Source organism: Gobius niger (genome assembly GCF_951799975.1).
Source record: "Gobius niger genome assembly, chromosome: 15".
Lineage (NCBI taxonomy): Eukaryota > Metazoa > Chordata > Actinopteri > Gobiiformes > Gobiidae > Gobius > Gobius niger.
Window position 1 is genome coordinate 26,658,869 of NC_136866.1, and position 19,416 is coordinate 26,678,284.

A 19,416-nucleotide genomic window follows, 5' to 3' on the forward strand; every position below is an offset into this window, starting at 1 on the left:
AGACTTTTTTAAAAGTGTGGGTCGCAGCTTGAGAAGTTTGAGAAGCAATAACCTAATGGCCAGAGATCTACACTGAGTATTCTTTGTTTAGAAGGTTCACTTTAATCATTCTGAAAACGTGTTGTCCATTTGTCCCATCGTGAGTAATGAAGTTTAGCCTGTGGCCTCGGCATCAAAGTCACTTTTTCAAACGACGTAAAAAGGCTCCAGTTTGTGTGAAAGGGGGTGAACCGAGCGCTTTGTCTCCCGTTTGGCTTTACCCAAACCTAAAAGCGTCTCGAATGGAGAGCAATCGTGTCATTTGAAAGCTAAGACCTACAAAAGTGATGGTAACTTTAGAGTCACGTTGTCATCGTGCTTTTTTGTTAATTGCTTTTGGTGCTGTGTTGGGGTAACGTATTACAAAAGTCATGAGTTACAAAAGTATATTACTTTTTCAGTAACTAAGGAATATAACATATTACTTAAAGGGACTATAAGGAGTTTAAAAATGTTAAAATTCAGTATTTTCCTCCCCCTACATGTTCTTCCATGTCCTAATGTGTAGAATGAGCTCAGACCTGTTCACCACACCTGCCTCTAAAATCACTTTGGGTCTGAAGTGCCGTCATGCATGAGCTTAATATAGAAGCTGCAGTTACACGTATGACCTGAGGTGGCAGTAGTGAGTATAAAATGACCAACTTGCATATAGTCTCTTTAAACAAAACACATTTAAATGGTTTGTGTTGGTGTAAATAAAATAAAAACTCCACACAAATAAAATGCGGCAGTAAATCAAGTTGGACGCTGTATAAGATCTGCAGGCGTAACTAAAGTTATTAAAACAAAACATGATAGAATGGAGATCGCAAAGGAAAAATAAATCTTTGACTGCACTTTTACACAGTGGCATTATTACTGTCTTCAGTTTATATTTTGCCAGAAGTAACTCAAAAGTAACTCAAAGTAGTTTAACTCAGCTACATTTTTGAAACAGTAATATGTAATACAAACATATTACATTTTTAAAGCTGTAATCCAGGGATAGGGAGGCCCGATTTTCTTCATTGTAAAAAGACCAAGGGCCGGACCTGCCAATTTTAGCCTAATGCTAAGCACCATTTTCTACAAATGCCAGCGTTGTCTGTACACGATTAGAGCCAGTCTGGTATCGGGAAAAAAGTTTAGGTCTTACTGGTCTCTAGATGTAGTTACCAGGGGGGATAATACAGTTTTGATGTTGTTAGTCCAGGGACAGCATTAAAGGAAGTCACTTGGTTGTTTCAGCTCGCACAAAATGATTTGTGTTCCGCTTTTTTTGTCCAATGTTTGCCCCATTTTTCCCCACAATATTTTCTATATTTCCCCAATGTATTCCCCATGTATTTTTGCCCCATTTCTTCACACAATTCTTCCTTATTTTGAGCCAAATTTCCCCCCAAATCATTCCCCATTTTTTACACATTTCGTGCCATTGGAGATGAACCCCATATTGTAAAAAATTGCAAATCTTCCAAACATTATTCCTTTTTCTGTTTCTTAATGACAAATATTTTAGGATAGGTATCGAAAAAAAAGTACCGTTCAGGTTCTGTTTGAAGATTTTAGAAAGAATTGACTGTATTTCACACATGTTTAGAGTATTCACAGACATTTGATCTCTCATTTGTGTCATAATATTGTCTTCGAAAGCATTAAAAACATCCTGAGGGCCACAGGTTCTACAGAAGGGCCGGATTTGGCCCTCGGGCTTGATGTACCCTACCCCTGCTGTAATCACTAATATAAAATATATTACCAGTTTTAATGTTTCTCGTTGATTTTTTGTTGCCTTTTCATCACTCTTTAGTCGCGTTTTCTTCACTTTTGTTGCTTTTTTATTGTGTTTTTATTGCTTTTACTTACAAGATATATTCTTATGAGAAAAAAGGAACTTGTTGGTGCACAAAATTGAGATTTGTATTATGCTGGATAAGCTCAAAGAGGCTAGAAGCAAGTTGGCCATTTTATACTCACTACTGCCACCTCAGGTCATACATGTAACTGCAGCTTCTATATCAAGCTCGTGCATGACGGCACTTCGGACCCCAATTAACACCTTTTTGAGTGACAGTGCAGGGTTTTAGAGGCAGGTTCTATACATTAGGACATGGCTGAACATTAAGGGGGAGGAAGACACTTAGTTTTAACATTTTTAAACTCCGAATAGTCCCTTTAATGTGCAATTTAAGCAGTAGTTAGAGCATGTTGTGATGAAAACTATGGTCTAATCTGACTTCTCGTCATCTCCTCACGCAGACGGGCAGAACTCGGACGCTCTGATCGGCCTCTTCTCCATCCAGAGGCAGCTGGGCGTGGGTGTGGACTGGTCGCCCAGCGTGCAGCTGTGGAAGCAGACGGAGCTCAGATACTCCTTCAGGTTCATCTGCAACGACAGCTACTACGGAGAGAGCTGCTCCAAGAAGTGCAGCCCGCGAGACGACCGCTTCGGACACTACACCTGCACCAGGGACGGGCAGCTGGCCTGTCTGCCCGGCTGGAAGGGCAAATACTGCGAAGAACGTGAGGCTTTAAAACCTTTAAGATCATTTCACTGCCTTTTACTCTTGTAGTGGTTAAAGGAGACGCTGCAGGTGAATAGGGAACTATGAATACATTTACAGATATGAATTAAAACTTTTGCAGTAGATTAATGATATAAATATGAGAGGAAAATGTATTGCAAGCTACAAAATCTTCATAATGGATAGACCCAGATTCGAATTTATGGTTTTGGAGTCTGTAGGAGCTACTAAAGTGGAGATGTTTTTGAAAGAGTGGAATGAAAACCTCATTTTGAGTGTAAATCCCTGCAGACGTTCACAGCTGGCGACTCCCACAAAGGAAATGACCATATTTAGATTGCAGAGTGTTGTTGGGGGGATTCATCTGAAAATACAGACCCTTTCTTCATTTGTAAACATTAAAGGTTGAGGGCTGGGCTTAGCTGGAGGCAGGAAGCTAATTGTTACATCATTCCATTGTAGCTGTTGTCATAGTAACAGCAAACAAACATTTAGAGCAGGGGAGCCCAAAATAGGAACAATTTCGTTGGCCAGAGGGTGACCGACTTTTGCGCCGCATCTGGCTAATACCAACTCTCTCCCTTTCATTCTCAATGGTAAATGTGGATGCAGTACACTTTTTGGCCACCAGCGTCAAATTGTGTTGTGATGTGATGTGATGATGCACTTTTAGAACAAAGGTTTATTTTTGTGTCTAGTATCGTTAGAGTCAATCCTTTATCGTTTATCGTGATACTTTCCTGCCTCAATATATCGAACTTCAAATTTGTTATCGTGACAGGCCGACTGTTGTGGTGTCTTGGTGTTGGTCAATCACAGAGCGTTGTAGCACATCAGCTTTCCCAGTTTTCCAACTTTTATTGTATAGGTCGTTGACATCAACAAAGGTGCATGTTAAAAATTAAGTTATAAAAGAATTTATGCTTGTTGATTTTGTTCAACTAAAACTAGGATTATGCAAAGTTACCATTTGTTTTAATGTAGTATGTTATTTGCGTAGATAGACTCAAATGCAAATATATACCTAAAAAAAAAAAAAAGTTACTATTATTATTTGCAGTTATATGTGTTTCACGCTTGACTTCGCCGTATTTGGCCCGCGACCCACTGGCAGTTTTTCATTTTGGCCAAAAAGTTGACAAAAAATTTGGGCACTCCTGGTTTAAAGGAACAGGCCACCGTTTTTCCATACTATGTATATATAGGTATGTTCTTACCTGAGCTTAGACGAGTTGATGTTCCACAAGTATATCCATCCATCCATTTTCTTCCACTTGTCGTTGCCGGGTCGTGGAAGCAACCGTTGGAGTTGCCCAAATCACATTGCACCAGCCCCTTACGGCTCCTCCTGCAGGTGGTGGGTCCACAGAAGGGCGGCCTCATGGTTCTAACCGGGCCTGTTGGTCTCTCATAAGGATCTTCTGAACTGCTCTTTGCCTGACCCGTCACCTATAGGACCTGTTTGCCCTGGGAGACAAAATTACACAAAATTAAACATGTCGACTTTCTAAGCGGATAAAAGGTGGAACTATATCGTGAGGCGTAACAACACCTCAGGAGCACTTTGACTTTACTGCGTTGGTTGTTTCTTCTTCTGCTGTTCTACGGTCCGGCCTGTTTGTCCACGATTTCACTTTCTCAACTGTGAATTGCCAAATCTGAAAGATGGCCGCCACGTGAGCCCGTCTGGTCCGGGACAGCGGCGCCACGATCCAAACATCGCACTCGCCAATCTCCCTCTCACCACGCGACGTAAACGCGGAGGTCCGCACGCCCCGACACATGGCAGCCATTACGCCGTCGCTCTCGCCGACGCAGCTTTGAATTGTGGTTTTGGCCGGACGGGCTGTTTAGCGTCGAAGTCGGCGAGTTTGACAAGAGATTTCGCAACAGCAGAAGTCACATAACAGAGAAATGAAAAGTCTGTGGCTTACGGAGGATTCATGACTGTCTGTTCCAATGTCATAACGACGCTGCAAAGGAAAATGATCTGAGCCTTTTACCAAGTATCAAAGAACAATAGTGACATTTCTCAATTGTTTTTGCATTAAATAAGGTATAAAAGCTGAATACGATTGAGAGAGGAATGTGGGGGAAATGTCCATATTCCAAAGCAATCTGGACATTTGGAGAAGCTGCAGCTGACTGTGTTTAGGAGCAGCATCTTTGGATTTTCAATGAACTTACGTTGTAAAATTGTCGAGCCTTCACATCATTTCCAAACAAAAGCTTAATAAGTGCCAGTTGGAATGTACTTTTATGTTTCTATAATGACCTTTAAACCAGAATAACATGAGCATCGTTTTGGAAAAGCAAGGTAATTGGCCTCATGTTTCTCTTTTACAGAAACTGATGATTTTAATGTGTCTATTCTAGATTAGTGACAATGTAAACTGAAACAAGTCCAGATGAAGAGGATTTTTGAGTCCAAGGAACAAACAAAATCGAGTGGATTTCTCTGGTTTGGCACCTATTTATTTATTTATTGGTATTCTTTAAAGGGGCTTGATGCAAGTTTGCCATTTTATACTCCCTACTGCCACCTCAGGTCATACGTGTAACTGCACCTTCTATATTAAAGGGGTATTTCAGGATTTTTGACATAGGGCCTCATTTCCTAGTTATCCAGAGTGTTGCTGATTTCTGGAGGTTTTTTTTTTTTCGTGGCGCTAGGCTAATGCAAGGCTAGCGCATTTCTATGGTATCAGCTAGCCTGCATTTAAAACAGTCTGATCCGCTCCACAGTGCACCTGAGGCAAATCACTTATAACACCAGACTAACCATATAAATGTCTGTGTCCATAGAATCATTTTAACCATTTTGTATTTAAAATATCTTATATTTGAGCAGCATCAGCTTCCTGATTGTATGGCGGAGTGATCTGCTAGGAAATAGTCCCTCAAGATGCGATCATTCATGTGATGCAAGGTCAGTTATATTCCAAAAAATATTCTATGGACACATACATTTATATGGTTAGTCTGGTGTTATAAGTGATTTGCCTCAGGTGCTCTGTGGAGCGGGTCAGACTGTTTTTAATGCAGGCTAGCTGATACCATAGACATGCACTAGCCCAGCGCCAAAAAAATCTTCAAATATAAGAACTGCATGAATTACAAAAAAAAAAAATCTCCAGAAATCAGCAACACTCTGGATAACTAGGAAATGAGGCCCTATGTCAAAAATCCTGAAATATCCCTTTAAGCTTGTGCATGACGGCACTTCAGACCCGAATTAACACCTTTCTGAGTGACAGCGCAGGATTTTAGAGGCAGTTGTGGTGAACAGGTCTGAGCTCATTCTACACATTAGGACATGGCTGGAACATGTAGGGGGAGGAATTATTTTATTTTATCATTTTTAAACTCTGTATAGTCCCTTTAAGATTCCCGGACTTATTTCAACAACACTGTGCGGCAACACAGCGGGCACAGACCTTCATCCTTGTTGTGACGGTACATCTGCACAGCGCCCCCTGCTGTTCTGGAGTGTGTGATATTAGGCCTTTAACATGAACAACTTTACTTTTTACTTTCCAGTAAAAGTAGGAAGTTCTCAACAAAAATACTGCTCGAGTTAAGTATGTATCCTCCAAGACTTGACCCTGAAGGATCATTTCAGTGCTCAAATTGCCTTAACTACAATGCAGCGGCGGCCTGCTCCGCCATTGTCTCGGCGTGTCTCACTGTTACCAGCAAAACGTCTGGTTCTAACTCGTCCAGAGCCGTTTCTAAAAAGCCCAAACAATGCGTCGCGCGTGACCTTCCATCCTCACGGATCTGCGAGTCGCGTGCGGATGATCGACGACCAAAACCGCGTGGTAAAAATAACAAAGGTGCTGCCCTTTTACCGAGCGGAGAATCCCCAAAATGCACAGGTCGCATCGGGGCAGACGGACCACCAGCCAACTGTCTGGAGCTCATAAACAACGAGACATTTTTAGTCAGATTTCAGACTTTCAATGTCGCCTGTGATCGTTTTCTCAAAGGCGAAAATGAAAAGAGAAAATGCTGCTTGAGTAATAATCCTAATATTTCCAAAGAATGCTTCCTGTAATAACTACTAAGATAATATATATATAAGAACATTAAGTTAATTAAAGCAGAACGTATTGTGTTGCTGCTACTTCTAATCATTTTTGTACTTGAGTAGCTTTGTGTGACTAACTATTAGGGCTCGGTACCGTTAAACAGAGAGGGATTCGGGCACAATTATCATATTTCTGAAGATGCAGTCATGATATATATTTAGACAAACCACAAATCTCAATTTCAGCCTAAACTGTGTCTGAGACCTTAATAGAAAAAAAATGTCTATCGTTGTCAATATTGTGGCCCAGTGTCTCAGCATTAATTTACTCCGGAATGGAAAGACGTAGAGACTTCCAGTTTTACCCATAGACTGTAAAAAATAATATACATTGTCCGTTTATTATAATGAAAGGGAATCTATGGTGGATTTACAGACTCCTCCCACCCAGCTCTGACGGAGCATGTCCCTAAAAAGGGCATAAGGGCGGGATCTTCACTGTAGACTCGGCCCTCGCAGGGGCGCATAGTTCGGTCGTAGCCTCGGCGTTAGCTCTAATGCTAACAACCTGTCAATCAAAGTCCGGCCCTCATTAGTATACGAGATTCATAAAATGTACCTCACGAAAACCAGCCTGGTTTCTTTAATTCCAGAGGAATATCTAGCTGTAGAAAGTTTTAAAAAATTATAGCGTAGTGCAATGCTTTCTAATGGAAAACTTTAACCACCCCTATATGTAGGTATCACAGCAATGGCGGCCTCTAGCGTCGCGGTCACAAAGCAGAGCAACCAGCGGCCATTGGTTTTACCCCAAGGACTGTACGTTATAGAGACATATTGGAATCTACTCATTCCATCCGTGCATCCAACTTCTTCCCCTTGTCCGTTGCCTGGTCGAGTGAACAAAATCACATTGCACCAGAACCTATGGCTCCTCCTCCTCCTGGTGGGTCCACAGAAGGACGGCCTCACGATTCTAACCGGGCCTGTCGGTCTCTCATTAGGAACTGCTCTTTGTCTGACCCGCGAACTAGGACCTGTTTGCCCTGGGAGACCCTACCAGGGCCACGAAGCCCCCGGGTGCTCAGACCCCTCCCCCATGCTGAGGTGGCGGTTCCAGGAGGGGATCTACTCATTCCAAGCTTTCAAATAAGCCTAACCTGATATTCCATGACAACAGTCAATCGAATAGTCCTACAAATCCATGTCAAAGGCAGGTCATGTGACGCCTGAACATTTCTACTCTATACAACCTTTTTTTCCATCTCCTTATCACCAGGACCTCTAAAAGCTTTTCTTTTTTAACGGTCTCGACTGTCCTGAAAACAAAGTTGTACAGCACTTATGAGGGGATTATAAGGGGAATTTTAACAAGCAATAAAACAAAAATAAACCAGGCGAAACAGATTGTTGAAGAATATCCTAGTGAGCGCATGTTGGACTCCGTTTTGATGCTTTTGTAATGACGTTCTCGGCCTTCGTGTTGGCGCTGACTTTCCTTTGGCTGCTCTGCCTCCTCTGTATCGGCGAGTCCGGCTCGCTGTAACCTAATCCGCGGCCGCCGCGTGCCCAGGTTAATCCTGGCATTACGAGCCGCCACGCGCCCATTGTCAGCGCGACGGGGCGAGCGCGGCACCGGCCCGACCGCAAACAACAATAGTGACAGCTGTCTGCTATTGAGAGCGAGCATCTGTCGAGCCGCTAACACCGCGCGCTTACCGTGCCGGGGCCCTCGAGCCGGGGCCACAGGGAAATGTCCCGCGTCAAATCCGGTAGAGCCGGTGCAGCTGCAGGACCAAGGCCTCAGCTGCAAATAACTCCAGCTTTAGGACGGCTATTTATGACTTTTAAAGACAGAAGGACATTTTTAATACACAAATACTGGATTTTTCATGCCACGCATGCATGAAAAATATCTCTCAGGCTTTGCAAACATTCAACCAAACAGACGAATGAGGGGAAAGTTTGATAATTACAAGAAAAATGTGTCCAATTTCAGCCAAAACTGCAGCTACTGAACCATTATCGTTTGTGTTTTTGACAAACTTATGCAATGTCAGTGTGCGATGCTTATTTTATGGCATTTTGTCACTAGAGAGCCAGAGATATCCAGGAAATCCCTACAGCAGGGGTAGGCAACGTCAGGCCCGAGGGCCAAGTCCGGCCCTCCAGCATAGAAGCTCTGGCCCTCAGAATTTTTTTTAAAGATTTTGAAGATAGTCTAGTTTAGCTAGTTTATTTGAGCAACAGATGCATACAGGTATAGTATTCGTATTACATACAGAAAGTATTTGTGCTGCTCAAAGGGAGTAGGAAGAAGTTAGTTATAACTTATAAGGCCCTACCCCTCCTTTCATGCGTTCACAACTTAAACTACGGCTCACGGCAGAATCATTATCTAATGGATATTTAGGCGTTAACCATGAGATCTATGTCTGTGGAACAGTAAAGTAATTACTTCATAACATTCTCGTGTGTGCACTTGCATAAGGTTGAAGGTTCACTTACTGTACATCACATAATAAATCCATATTCATTACGTACTTCTCATAATCTCATAAAGATGATATTATTACACAAATCAGAGGTCAAATGCCTGTTTGAATACTCTAAAAATGTGCAGAATACAGTCAAATCTTTAAAAATGTCTAAATAAAACACCCAATCAGGTCATGTATAGGGCTGAGTATCGTTCAATATCTGAACGAGGCTTTATCCGATATCTATACTAAAATATGTGTCGTCTAGAACCAGAAAACAGAACAATAATGTGTGGAAGATCTGCACATTTACGGGTTCATCTCCAATGACAGGAAATGGGTGAAACATGGGGAATAATTTGGAGGGAAATGTGGCATTGTTTTGGGAAAAAATAGGGAATCAATTTGGGAAATTAGTAAGAAGGAGAAACAATCGTGAAAGCAATTGCCACACTGGCAGCTCACTGCTCCTACAGGTCAAATGCAGAGAACACATTTCTCTACAGAGATTAATAAAGTATAACTTAATAACTTAATCAAAGTCACTTCCTTTAATGTTGTCGCTGGACCAACAGCATCAAAGCCTGTTTTTCCCTGATGGGAAAAATATACACAGGGCGTGAGTGCAGAAGATGAGGTTTTTGTTCCACTCTTGCAACAACATCTCCACTTTAGAAGCTCTTACAGACTCCAAACTTTACTATATTGGACTGAACAATATTGTGAAGGGTTTTCCAGAGGGATTTGTTCATATTTTATTCCTTACTTGATTTATTGAACCTTAAAAAACAGGGCAAAGTTTGAGTTTTAAACTAAACAAGATCCAAAATCCCCTCTGAAAAACATCTTTGTTCTGAATCCTCGCTTTTGCCCAGTCGTGCTTTGAAACAGCTGCATCTGTAATGTGAATGTCTTTGTCTCTTCTCCTGTAGCGATCTGTCTGGAGGGCTGCAGCGAGAGGAACGGGAACTGCTCGAGCCCCGGGGAGTGCGTGTGAGTATCTGACGGACGACGTGCTGAAGGAAGAGGCTCGAATGTTGTTTCAGGACGTTTGTAGTGTTTTCTGCACACGGAGACCCCCACGCTTTTGGTCCCCACAGATTTATTTGCTCGAATAGCATCTCAAAGCTCTGGCCGCACCCCAGAGGGAAATACAGGGCGGGGCGTGGGATTTTCCTCATTTGAAAAGGTGGTTGTGATGTTAAGGAGGGTCACAGTGAGGTGAGAGATGGGCCTAATGGAAGAGGCTGGATCGGAGATTTGTGTCTATACTGCGAAAACCTTCTTAAATGAGATTATAATATAATAATATGAGGCTGAGAGAAGTTTGTATCTCTTAACCCCCGCCTTGACCGGTTCTGCTTAATCCAAATCCATAAGGTCACAGCCTATAGGCCAGTGCAGCGCCTCATTTGAAAGCTTAGACCTACAAAACTCATCCAAATGGATCTTTGTCACTTTTTTGTTTCTTTTTCATCACTGTTTTCTACATTTGTTGTCATTTTTTTGTCACATATTCGTCAATTTTTTGTCAATTTTTTGTCATTTTTTTTTGTCATTTTTTCGGCGCTTTTTTGTCACTTTTTGGTAAATTTTTGGTCACTTTTTTGTAATTTTTTTTGGTCACTTTTTCATTCCTTTTTTGTCACTTTTTTTTCAATTTTCCAAAATTTTTTTGTGGTAATTTCTCCATCACTTTTTGTGGCACTTTTTAGTCTATTTTTTGTCTTTTTTGTCACTTTTCCGTCATTTTTTCACTACTTTTTTGTCTCTATTTTCTCCTCAATTTTTATTTTTTTCCTCAATTTTTTTGTCATTTCTTCGTCACTTTTTCAGTCACTTTTTTTTCTCATTTTTGTAATTTTTTCACCTTTTTTTTTTGCATTTTCATCGTGTTTTTGTCTCATTTTTTGCTGCAATGTTGCCACTTTTTTTCCAGAAGCTTTTTACATTTGGGTAAAGCCAAACAGTAGAACATGTTCCCGGTTCAGGTAAAGACACAGACCTGTTAAAGCCTGCAGTGTCCCCCCTCGGTCTCTGCGTCTCGCTCTGCTGTGAGAATCGCCTCCTGAACCAGGTCCCATCCTCTTTTTTTTTTAGTCACAAATCTATCACCCTCTCCCAGAACGGTTCCCAAGCGTCCGCGGCGTTTTGCCCCGTAATGACGTCGCAGATGGAGATTCATGGGAAACGCACACATGGGTTTCAACATGGCGATCACTCAGAGCGAGGAGGCCCCGTGAACGGACGCCGGTTTAAAGCTGCATTATGGAGCGCGAGAAGAACAAATCGCCGCCTTCGTGGGAAACGGGGAAATATGTAACGTCTTTATTCTTGGCCCAGATCCAAAATCCTTCAGCGCTCGCACACTCTCACCTTCACCAGCTGGGGGAAAAATGTTCCTTCTCCGAGCTGTTTATCGTGACAAATGGGTTTAGTTCCAGCAGCTGATGTTTGAAAATTCAGCTGCCGTGGAATCTGAAGAGTTATGAGAGTAAAAAAACAAACCAAACCCACCATTTTGATGCTTATTTTAAATCGCTAAAACATGGTGGCGCTTCCTCGTCTTTCTCGCGCTTATTCATTAACAAACATTGACCCGTTTGGTATCCACGTGTAGCACGAAAGGCGACCGAGAGGGCGCTGTAATCCAGATATGGTCATTTTGTTTCTGGGAGGCAGCAGCAGCTAAAATGTCAGAGATAAACAGGAGAATGTGCAGACGTTACAAAACCTTAGGGCCAGTTTTCTCCAAATTAGGTTTTCATTCGACTCTTGCAACAACATCTCCACTTTAGTCGCTCCTACAGACTCCACACTTTACAGAGGTGGACTGAGTGACATTTTGAAGGTTTTTTCAGAGGGATTTATTGATATGTTATTCCTAAACTGGAAAGAATAATCGCCTTAAGGAAGAAATGACATAAATCTACTTAAATGAAGAGATTAAATCTATAGTTTGAGTAGATTTGGTCTGTTCTTAGACAAGATAAAACCTCTTATTGTCAATGGAACAAGTGCATTTTTTTAACACATTGAGTGCAAAAAATGGGAAAAAAAATCATCTCTAGACACTCTAATGCATCTTATGTGTGATTTTGGTAGCTCTGTGATGAACAGAAGTGAAATAAATGGTGATCAAAAACCTTGTGAAAAGTCACGATCTGGACATTTCATATATATTATTGTGTTTCTTACAGAAACATTTTACAGCTGTAAACTCGAAACTTCTCTCTTGCTCTCTGGAGCGTTTGACAAAGCAGAGCAGCTTCCCATGGACAGATCGAAACAGTTCAGATTTTAACATTTCTCTGAGTTTTTAAATGGTTAAAATCGGTCCAAGGACGACTGAGAAACATCCTGTTAAAGTCTTCAATCTGAGAACCAGGCTGTTTAAATGCACACGCCATAATGAGAGACATTTCAAAACATGTCAACAATGTCGTTGAAAATTGACTTGAAATTGAGATATTTAGGCATTTGCCTCTTCACATAACTTTAGTGTCTGTCCAGAGAGGAGAGAGGAGTTAATCAGAAAGGAGAGTGTTTCATAAAACCCCCGTAATCTCAGTTTCTAGAAAACAATCAGTGATTTTGAGCAAAACTAGCCTCTGTTTAGCTTAGATTTCTCAGGAAGTGAGAATTTTAGAATTAAACTGTTTTCACCTACAGAGAGCTTAGAGTCTCCCCTTTCAAACGAGCCATATCATGTGTCCAAAGCTACAACATAGAATACGCTGTAGTGCCACAAATATCATGAAAAAGGGTCTGGATTTTTGGCACTTTACAGCTAACAGCAACAGTGCGGCCTCAATGTGTTAAGAGATTAAATCTAAAGTTTGAGTAGATTTGGTCTGTTCTTAAATCAGATAAAAACCTCTTATTGTTAATGAAACAAGTGCATTTTTTCTTAATTCAGATTATTTTGTATCATTTTAAGTGAAAAAGAAGTTGGTGGTCATCGCAAAAATGTGATGAGACAGTGATAAAAACAGAAAAAGTTTTATAGTGAAATCACTAACTGTATTCATTTCCCCCATTCACCGGCTGCCTCTCGCCTTGTAATGTAAAAACACACAGATCTGGCAGGAGCTGAACTCGTGACTCGTGTTTTGAATCTGCCTCTGACCTCTCCTCTCCTCTCGTTCCCCGTGTGCAGGTGCCGGGACGGCTGGCAGGGCACGTTCTGCGACGAGTGTAAGAAGTATCCGGCCTGCAAACACGGCACCTGCCAAACGCCCTGGCAGTGCAACTGCGAGGAGGGCTGGGGGGGGCTGCTGTGCGACCAGGGTAAGACGACCCGCCTCCCGCCCGCTCGGGTTACTCACGCCTCCCTCTGTCTGCGCCCGGGCATTAGCAAATTAGGTTTCCTCTGTTTCCTCTGTTCACTCGCCCATCAGTCCCAGACCGGGACCAGGAAACAGAGCAGTGATGAGTGGAAGATCTGCAAATGTACAGCATCGGCTTCATCTGCAATATCGAGAAATGTGTGAGGAATGGGAAATCATTTTGGGGGGAAATGGGGAGAAATTTGGCAAAATTAAGGAACAAATGTGTAAAGAAATTGGACAAAAATAGGAAAAATGGGGAATAAATTGGAGAAAAATGGAGGGAAATAGGGAAAATATTAGTAATAAAAAAGTAGAGAAACAAATTAAAAAAATTTGAAAAAATATGTGCAAAATGAGGAAAAAAATGGGGCAAAAAAAAGGATAAACAATAAATAACAATTGGGCAAAAATGGAGGGAAATATCATTTGTTTGATTCTGTATCAAATGTGTCTTTTGTTGCTTTTACGTAGATTGTTACTTTCTATTTGTGAAAAGCACTTATAAAGTAAATAGGGATGCACCGATACCAGGATCGGGTATCGGGCCGATACCACATGCTTGTACTCATACTCGTACTCATTCATGAGGTCCCGATACCAGAAACCGATACCACCTGCCGTGTGGCCGGAGCTCCTACAGGAGCAGCTCCACTGAGGAGAGAAAATATCAACAAACTGGAGAATTCTTTAGTGTAAATACAATATTCCACATAGAGCTGACTTTATTGCAGGCGACACTCCCTAAATCAGAGTCTGTGCAGGATTTAACCAGAGCTAAATGTTGTTAGTGCTGCAGTGTGGAGTCTGCACTGTTTACAAGATACAGGCTAACGTTGCTAATGTTGCTAACTAACCGCTGCCTCGTGGCTAACAGTTCTGGCGATTCTTACGCCGTTTTATGCCTAGGGGCTTATTCATCAATTCTGATATATCTTCTCTTAAAAGTGTCGCCTACTTTACTCAAGGAAATGTAAATGAGTAAATTAACTAATTACTAATCAATCTGCTGTGAAAAAGTCAGTCTATTCACTTAAAAACGTCTGTTGAAGAATATGCCTTGTACTCGTATCGATCGGTATTCGGTATCGGCAAGTACTTAAATCAAAGTACTCGTATCGGTTTTCGAAAGTGCTATCTATTAAAATAATGATTAGATAATGAATGTGGCTCAAGACAAGGTCTGTAACCGCTGCTCGTCCCTCTCCTCAGACCTGAACTTCTGCACTCACCACCAGCCGTGTGAGAACGGCGCCACCTGCATGAACACGGGCGAGGGCAGCTACACCTGCACCTGCCTCCCGGGCTACACCGGCACCAACTGTGAGCTGCTCATGCAGGAGTGCGACAGCCGGCCCTGCCGCAACGGGGGCACCTGCACGGTACGTGTCCCGGAGGAGGGGGGTTCACTTCAGCTAAACCAGTGATGCAGGGGGGAGGGGGGGCGTGGAACCGGGGGTGTTTACTGTGTCTGAAAACAGTGGCAGCGGACAGCATGAAGCCAAATTAATGATGGCGTCACATAAAGAAACAGGCCACAGTTTTTAAATACTGGGATATGTTCTTACCTGAAATTAGACGAGTTCATGTGTACCTGTCTGGTCTTCACGCGTGTCCTCAGTCGCGTAAACACAGCGCAGACGGCGTTAGCATTTAGCCTCTCCCTCTCTCCTCTATAGCTCCAAACGAGGTGAAGATAGAAGCTACCAAGCTCTTCCACGTTTTCCCTATTTAAATATGGTTACATGAGGTGTTACACGATCTAAGTATAATTACACAAAATTAAACAATGTGGATTTTCTAAGTGGATAAAAGGGGAACTATATTGTAAGGCGTAATGATACCAGGAGTAGTTTGACATCCGCGCAGTAAAGATATTACTGCTCCTGAGAAAACAAGTCTGATTTTCGGAGCCATTTTCTCAAGCCTGTCTGCGTAGGTTTCCCACAGGTGATCTGGTTTCCACTTCCACTAAAACATGTACAATAGGATTCCCTCAGGGGCCAGGAGTATATTGAAAAAGTGGGGCATTCCTGGTTAAATAAGGATTTATGTGGAGTATTGTCTTTGTGAATAATTTCACTCAATAAAAAAATAATTTCCTCAGAAGGACAATAAATGATGTACTTTCCTACTACACTTATAAGGTTAAAGGGACTATACGGAGTTTAAAAATGTTAAGCAAGTATTTTCCTCCCCCTACACGTTCCACCCATGTCCTAATGTGAAGAATGAGCCCAGACCTGTTCACCACAACTGCCTCTAAAATCCTGCACTGTCACTCAAACGGTTGTTATCGTAATGCACAAGCTTAATATAGAGACTGCAGTTGCGCGTAAGGCCTGAGGTGGCAGTAGTGAGTATAAAATGACCAGCTTGCATCTCGCCCCTTGAAAGGAACAGACCACCATTTTTCCACACTGAGATATGTTCATACCTGAGCTTAGACGAGTTGATACGTACCTGTCTGGTCTTTGTGCCCGTGGAAGAGCGTGGTCGCTTCTAACTTCCAGAGACCCATATTTAGAGGCTGAAGGAGTCACCTATTGAGCATGTTTTCTGTTGATGGGCAAAACCAGAGGACTCCCATCCAGACACGGGGAGAGAAACTCCCCACAGTCCGGGAATCGAACCCAGGACCTTCTTGCTTTGAGGGCAGTGTGCTACACGCTCACCTCTCAGCCACCGTCAGCTTGGAGTGGTTTTATCACATGGTACAATGGGTTCAGTGTGACGTCCATTAACACCTACACTTTATAGTCTGTTTGGAAAGTTCACCATTTATTAGTTTGTTTATTTGTTTGGAACAGCGCTATCTGAATGTTCTCAATTAGCAACTCGCTCAGGCTGATGTTATTTAGGTCAGTGCTTCTCAAACTTTTCAACCCAAGTAAAAAAAAAACGGCTTAGCTCAGGATCAGATCAGGGCTAAACCGGTCTGAAAATGATGAAAACAGACCTCGCCTGGACTAAACCCGGTGTAACATTGCTATAATGTCCTCTCTCTGTCCTTCAGAACCTGGACAGGGGTTACCGGTGCACCTGTCCGCGTGGTTTCGAGGGGTCCCACTGCGAGCACAGCCTGCTGACGTGCGCCGACGCCCCCTGTTTCCACGGCGGCCTCTGCACGGCGCGCGACGGGGGGCGGAGCTACAGGTGCGACTGCCCGCGGAGCTACACCGGCCTCAACTGCGAGAAGAAGGTGGACAAGTGCACGTCGCTGCCCTGCGCCAACGGTACGAGGCTTAAACTGTGTTTGCACGAGTCAAAGACCGGGCGCCGCTGTTTTGGGTTGATCCAGGAAGTTTTAGTTTCATGTTATATTTTAAACGTTTGTATTTGTCGGATTATGAACGGTTCATGAATGTAGAGGCTGACCGATGTGGGTTTTTCTAAGGCAGTTGCCAGTTTGGGTTTTTTTTTATTGGCTAATGCCGATATGGTCTGCCAATATTTTTGGCCAATTTTTCCAAATGTCTGATCTATAGATACAGACGGCATCGCGTCATAGAAGGGGCGTGGCCTCGCCAAGGGGGAAAACACAATCTTTTGGGAAACACAATATTTCACTCTTTTTAGCCATTTTTGGTGAAATATAAACTTATTTATCACACTCAAATTAAGTAAAGTCTAAATCGGGTCCATTTGGATGTTTATTATTATAATAATATTATTTATTATATTATATTATTTTTTATTTTATTGTAAAAGCGAAAAAATGGCAGTCGTAGCTAACGCTAGCTCGCGTTAACATTTGTTTTTTTGTATCTATGGGCTGTTGAACCACTTTGCTCCTCTCATGTCTTTGCATCTTTATTTAGTAGAAAACTATATTCATAATTTAGCATTTGTTAAAGTAGTGTTTCAATAATTAGAGTTTAGATTTTTCTCCAAATTGTTTTCCCCCTTAACTGTTTTCAAACATGACCATATATGGGCGATTGAGATGCCGTTTGTATCTTTGATCCTGTAAAAACATAAACACTTGGGTGTTTATTTTATTACTTTAGGCGATTCAATTATAGTTTGTCCCAGCTTTCATTAGCTGCTGTTAGCTTTAGCATGCTGCAGTTAGCATTAGCATGTTGTTACTAGCCGAAGCATTTTGCGCAGCGATCAAAAATACAATTGTGGAGCTTAAAACTAACACAGTGATTGAATTCTCCAGGTTCTGTCATGCAGCCTGTCCACATTGACTGAAGTTTAGTGAAACTAACTAACTTTAGTCAAACTTGTTGCTAACTATTTTTATCACAATGTTTTTCTGTTCTCCTGAGGCCGAAGTAGTTGTAAAGGACTTGTTTTAAAGCCCTGACTTTGCAAAAAATGGGAATTCTCCATTACTTTCGGTCCCAGAGATATTGGTGCAAGATTGGCAATATTGTAAAATCCCCAAATATCGGCCCGATTTATATCGGTCGACCTCTAGTTTGAAATATGGAGATAAGCTGGAAATGAGGAGAAAAGTTGAAAGATGTGGAAAAAAGATGCGAATGTTCCCCATTTCCTCCTGCCCTGCATCTGGTCCATGATTTATTCCACAGTTAGTTTTTTGCACCAAAGCCTTTGAGCTCGACTCCCAGGGAACCTCAGCCTTCAGCGAACCCCAGAACTGGAGCTGAGCGCGTCCCGTCCGGCCCCTGTGACTGTGGAGGTGTTTACAGCCCGCGCTCTGTTTACGCCGAGGACAATAGAGCCCCAGTTCCCGCAGATTCCTGTTGTTGCCGAGCGCTTCCAGTGAAGTGGTGAGAGCGGAAGCTCCAAACGGCGGGGACAAAGGACGAGGAACAGGGAGCGATTAGCGCCGGGGAAGAGACCACGCACGCTTTTCCAGATTTGAAAGGCCACAGTATTTGTCCAGATTGGATTGACAGAAATGATTATCTCAGTATTTTCGGAAACTTTCTCAATAACGATGATGGAGCGATATTTTTGCAAACTATTAGAAATAAGCAGAAATGTGCTGCAAACATCTTTTAGATGACTCTGTTGTTCCAAAAGATAATTGTCCTGAACAAACTAAAAGGCAAAAAACACAGTCCCCGCCCCCATTCCCCCCTATTTATTTTTATTTATTTTTTTCAATTTTTAATACATGTTCCCTATTTTCTCCATTTTTTTTCAATATATATTTTTTTTTAATTCATTCCCCCATTTTTTTTTTTTTTTTATGATCGTTTATTTTATTTTATTTTATTTACACTTTCCCCCTATTTTTTCCCTTTTTTTTCCAAATTATTACCCAGTTTTTCCCCCCCATTTCTTATTTATTTATTTTTTTTACATGATTTTTTCCACATTCCTTGACAATGGAGACAAACTGGATCTTGTACATCTGCATATCTTCCAAACAGCATTTTGTATATTTTCTAAACCAGGGGTTCCCAAACTTTTTTGTCTGGGACCCCAACATTGATACGTAAACAACTCGGGACCCCCATTGTATAAAGTTATTGCCTCTTACGCTACTTTAGGGAAGAGAAACATTTTACAATCAAGTTAATATTGTTCTAAACAGTTTATCTTGAGTAATTGAATAGATGGCACTAATTATAGGCAGGTTTTCACTAAAGAAACATTTCTTTTTGTTTCATCTTGAAATCATCCCGGGACACCCCGAAGGGTTCCGAACCACTGATTTAAACCAGCCATTCCCAAAGTCCGGGACATCGCGGCCCCCCCTCATTGTTCCCAAATTCTCTCCGGGCCACCAATAATAATAATTTACTCTCTTAAGCTAACATTTTACAGCTGAAATTACGTAAACAGCAACATCTGGCTATAGACGGCATCTCATCATAGAAGGGGGCGTGGCTAAATAAAGATACAAAGACATGGGGAGGAGCGAAGTGGTTCAGCTCATAAATACATAATAATGGAGAATGCTAACTTGATGCTTCATGTTAGCATCGTGCTAATGCTAACACTAGCTACGACTGCCGTTTTTTCGCTTCTACTGAATAATCTGCTGTGAATAAACATCCATATGGACCCGATTTAGACTAGACTTCATCTGTATGTGATAAACACGT

The 19,416-nt window shown here is 41.9% G+C and overlaps 1 protein-coding gene across 1 annotated transcript in view; it reads left to right on the top strand.

Moving 5' to 3' along the window:
- dll4 (delta-like 4) overlaps positions 1-19,416 on the top strand; it is a 37,872-nt gene that overhangs the window by 4,562 nt on the left and 13,894 nt on the right. Inside the window, exons 4-8 of the mRNA XM_079572716.1 lie at positions 2,281-2,544; positions 9,989-10,049; positions 13,216-13,346; positions 14,597-14,766; positions 16,401-16,620. Coding sequence (XP_079428842.1) covers positions 2,281-2,544; positions 9,989-10,049; positions 13,216-13,346; positions 14,597-14,766; positions 16,401-16,620 — 846 coding nt within the window. The remainder of the gene's footprint in view (positions 1-2,280; positions 2,545-9,988; positions 10,050-13,215; positions 13,347-14,596; positions 14,767-16,400; positions 16,621-19,416) is intronic.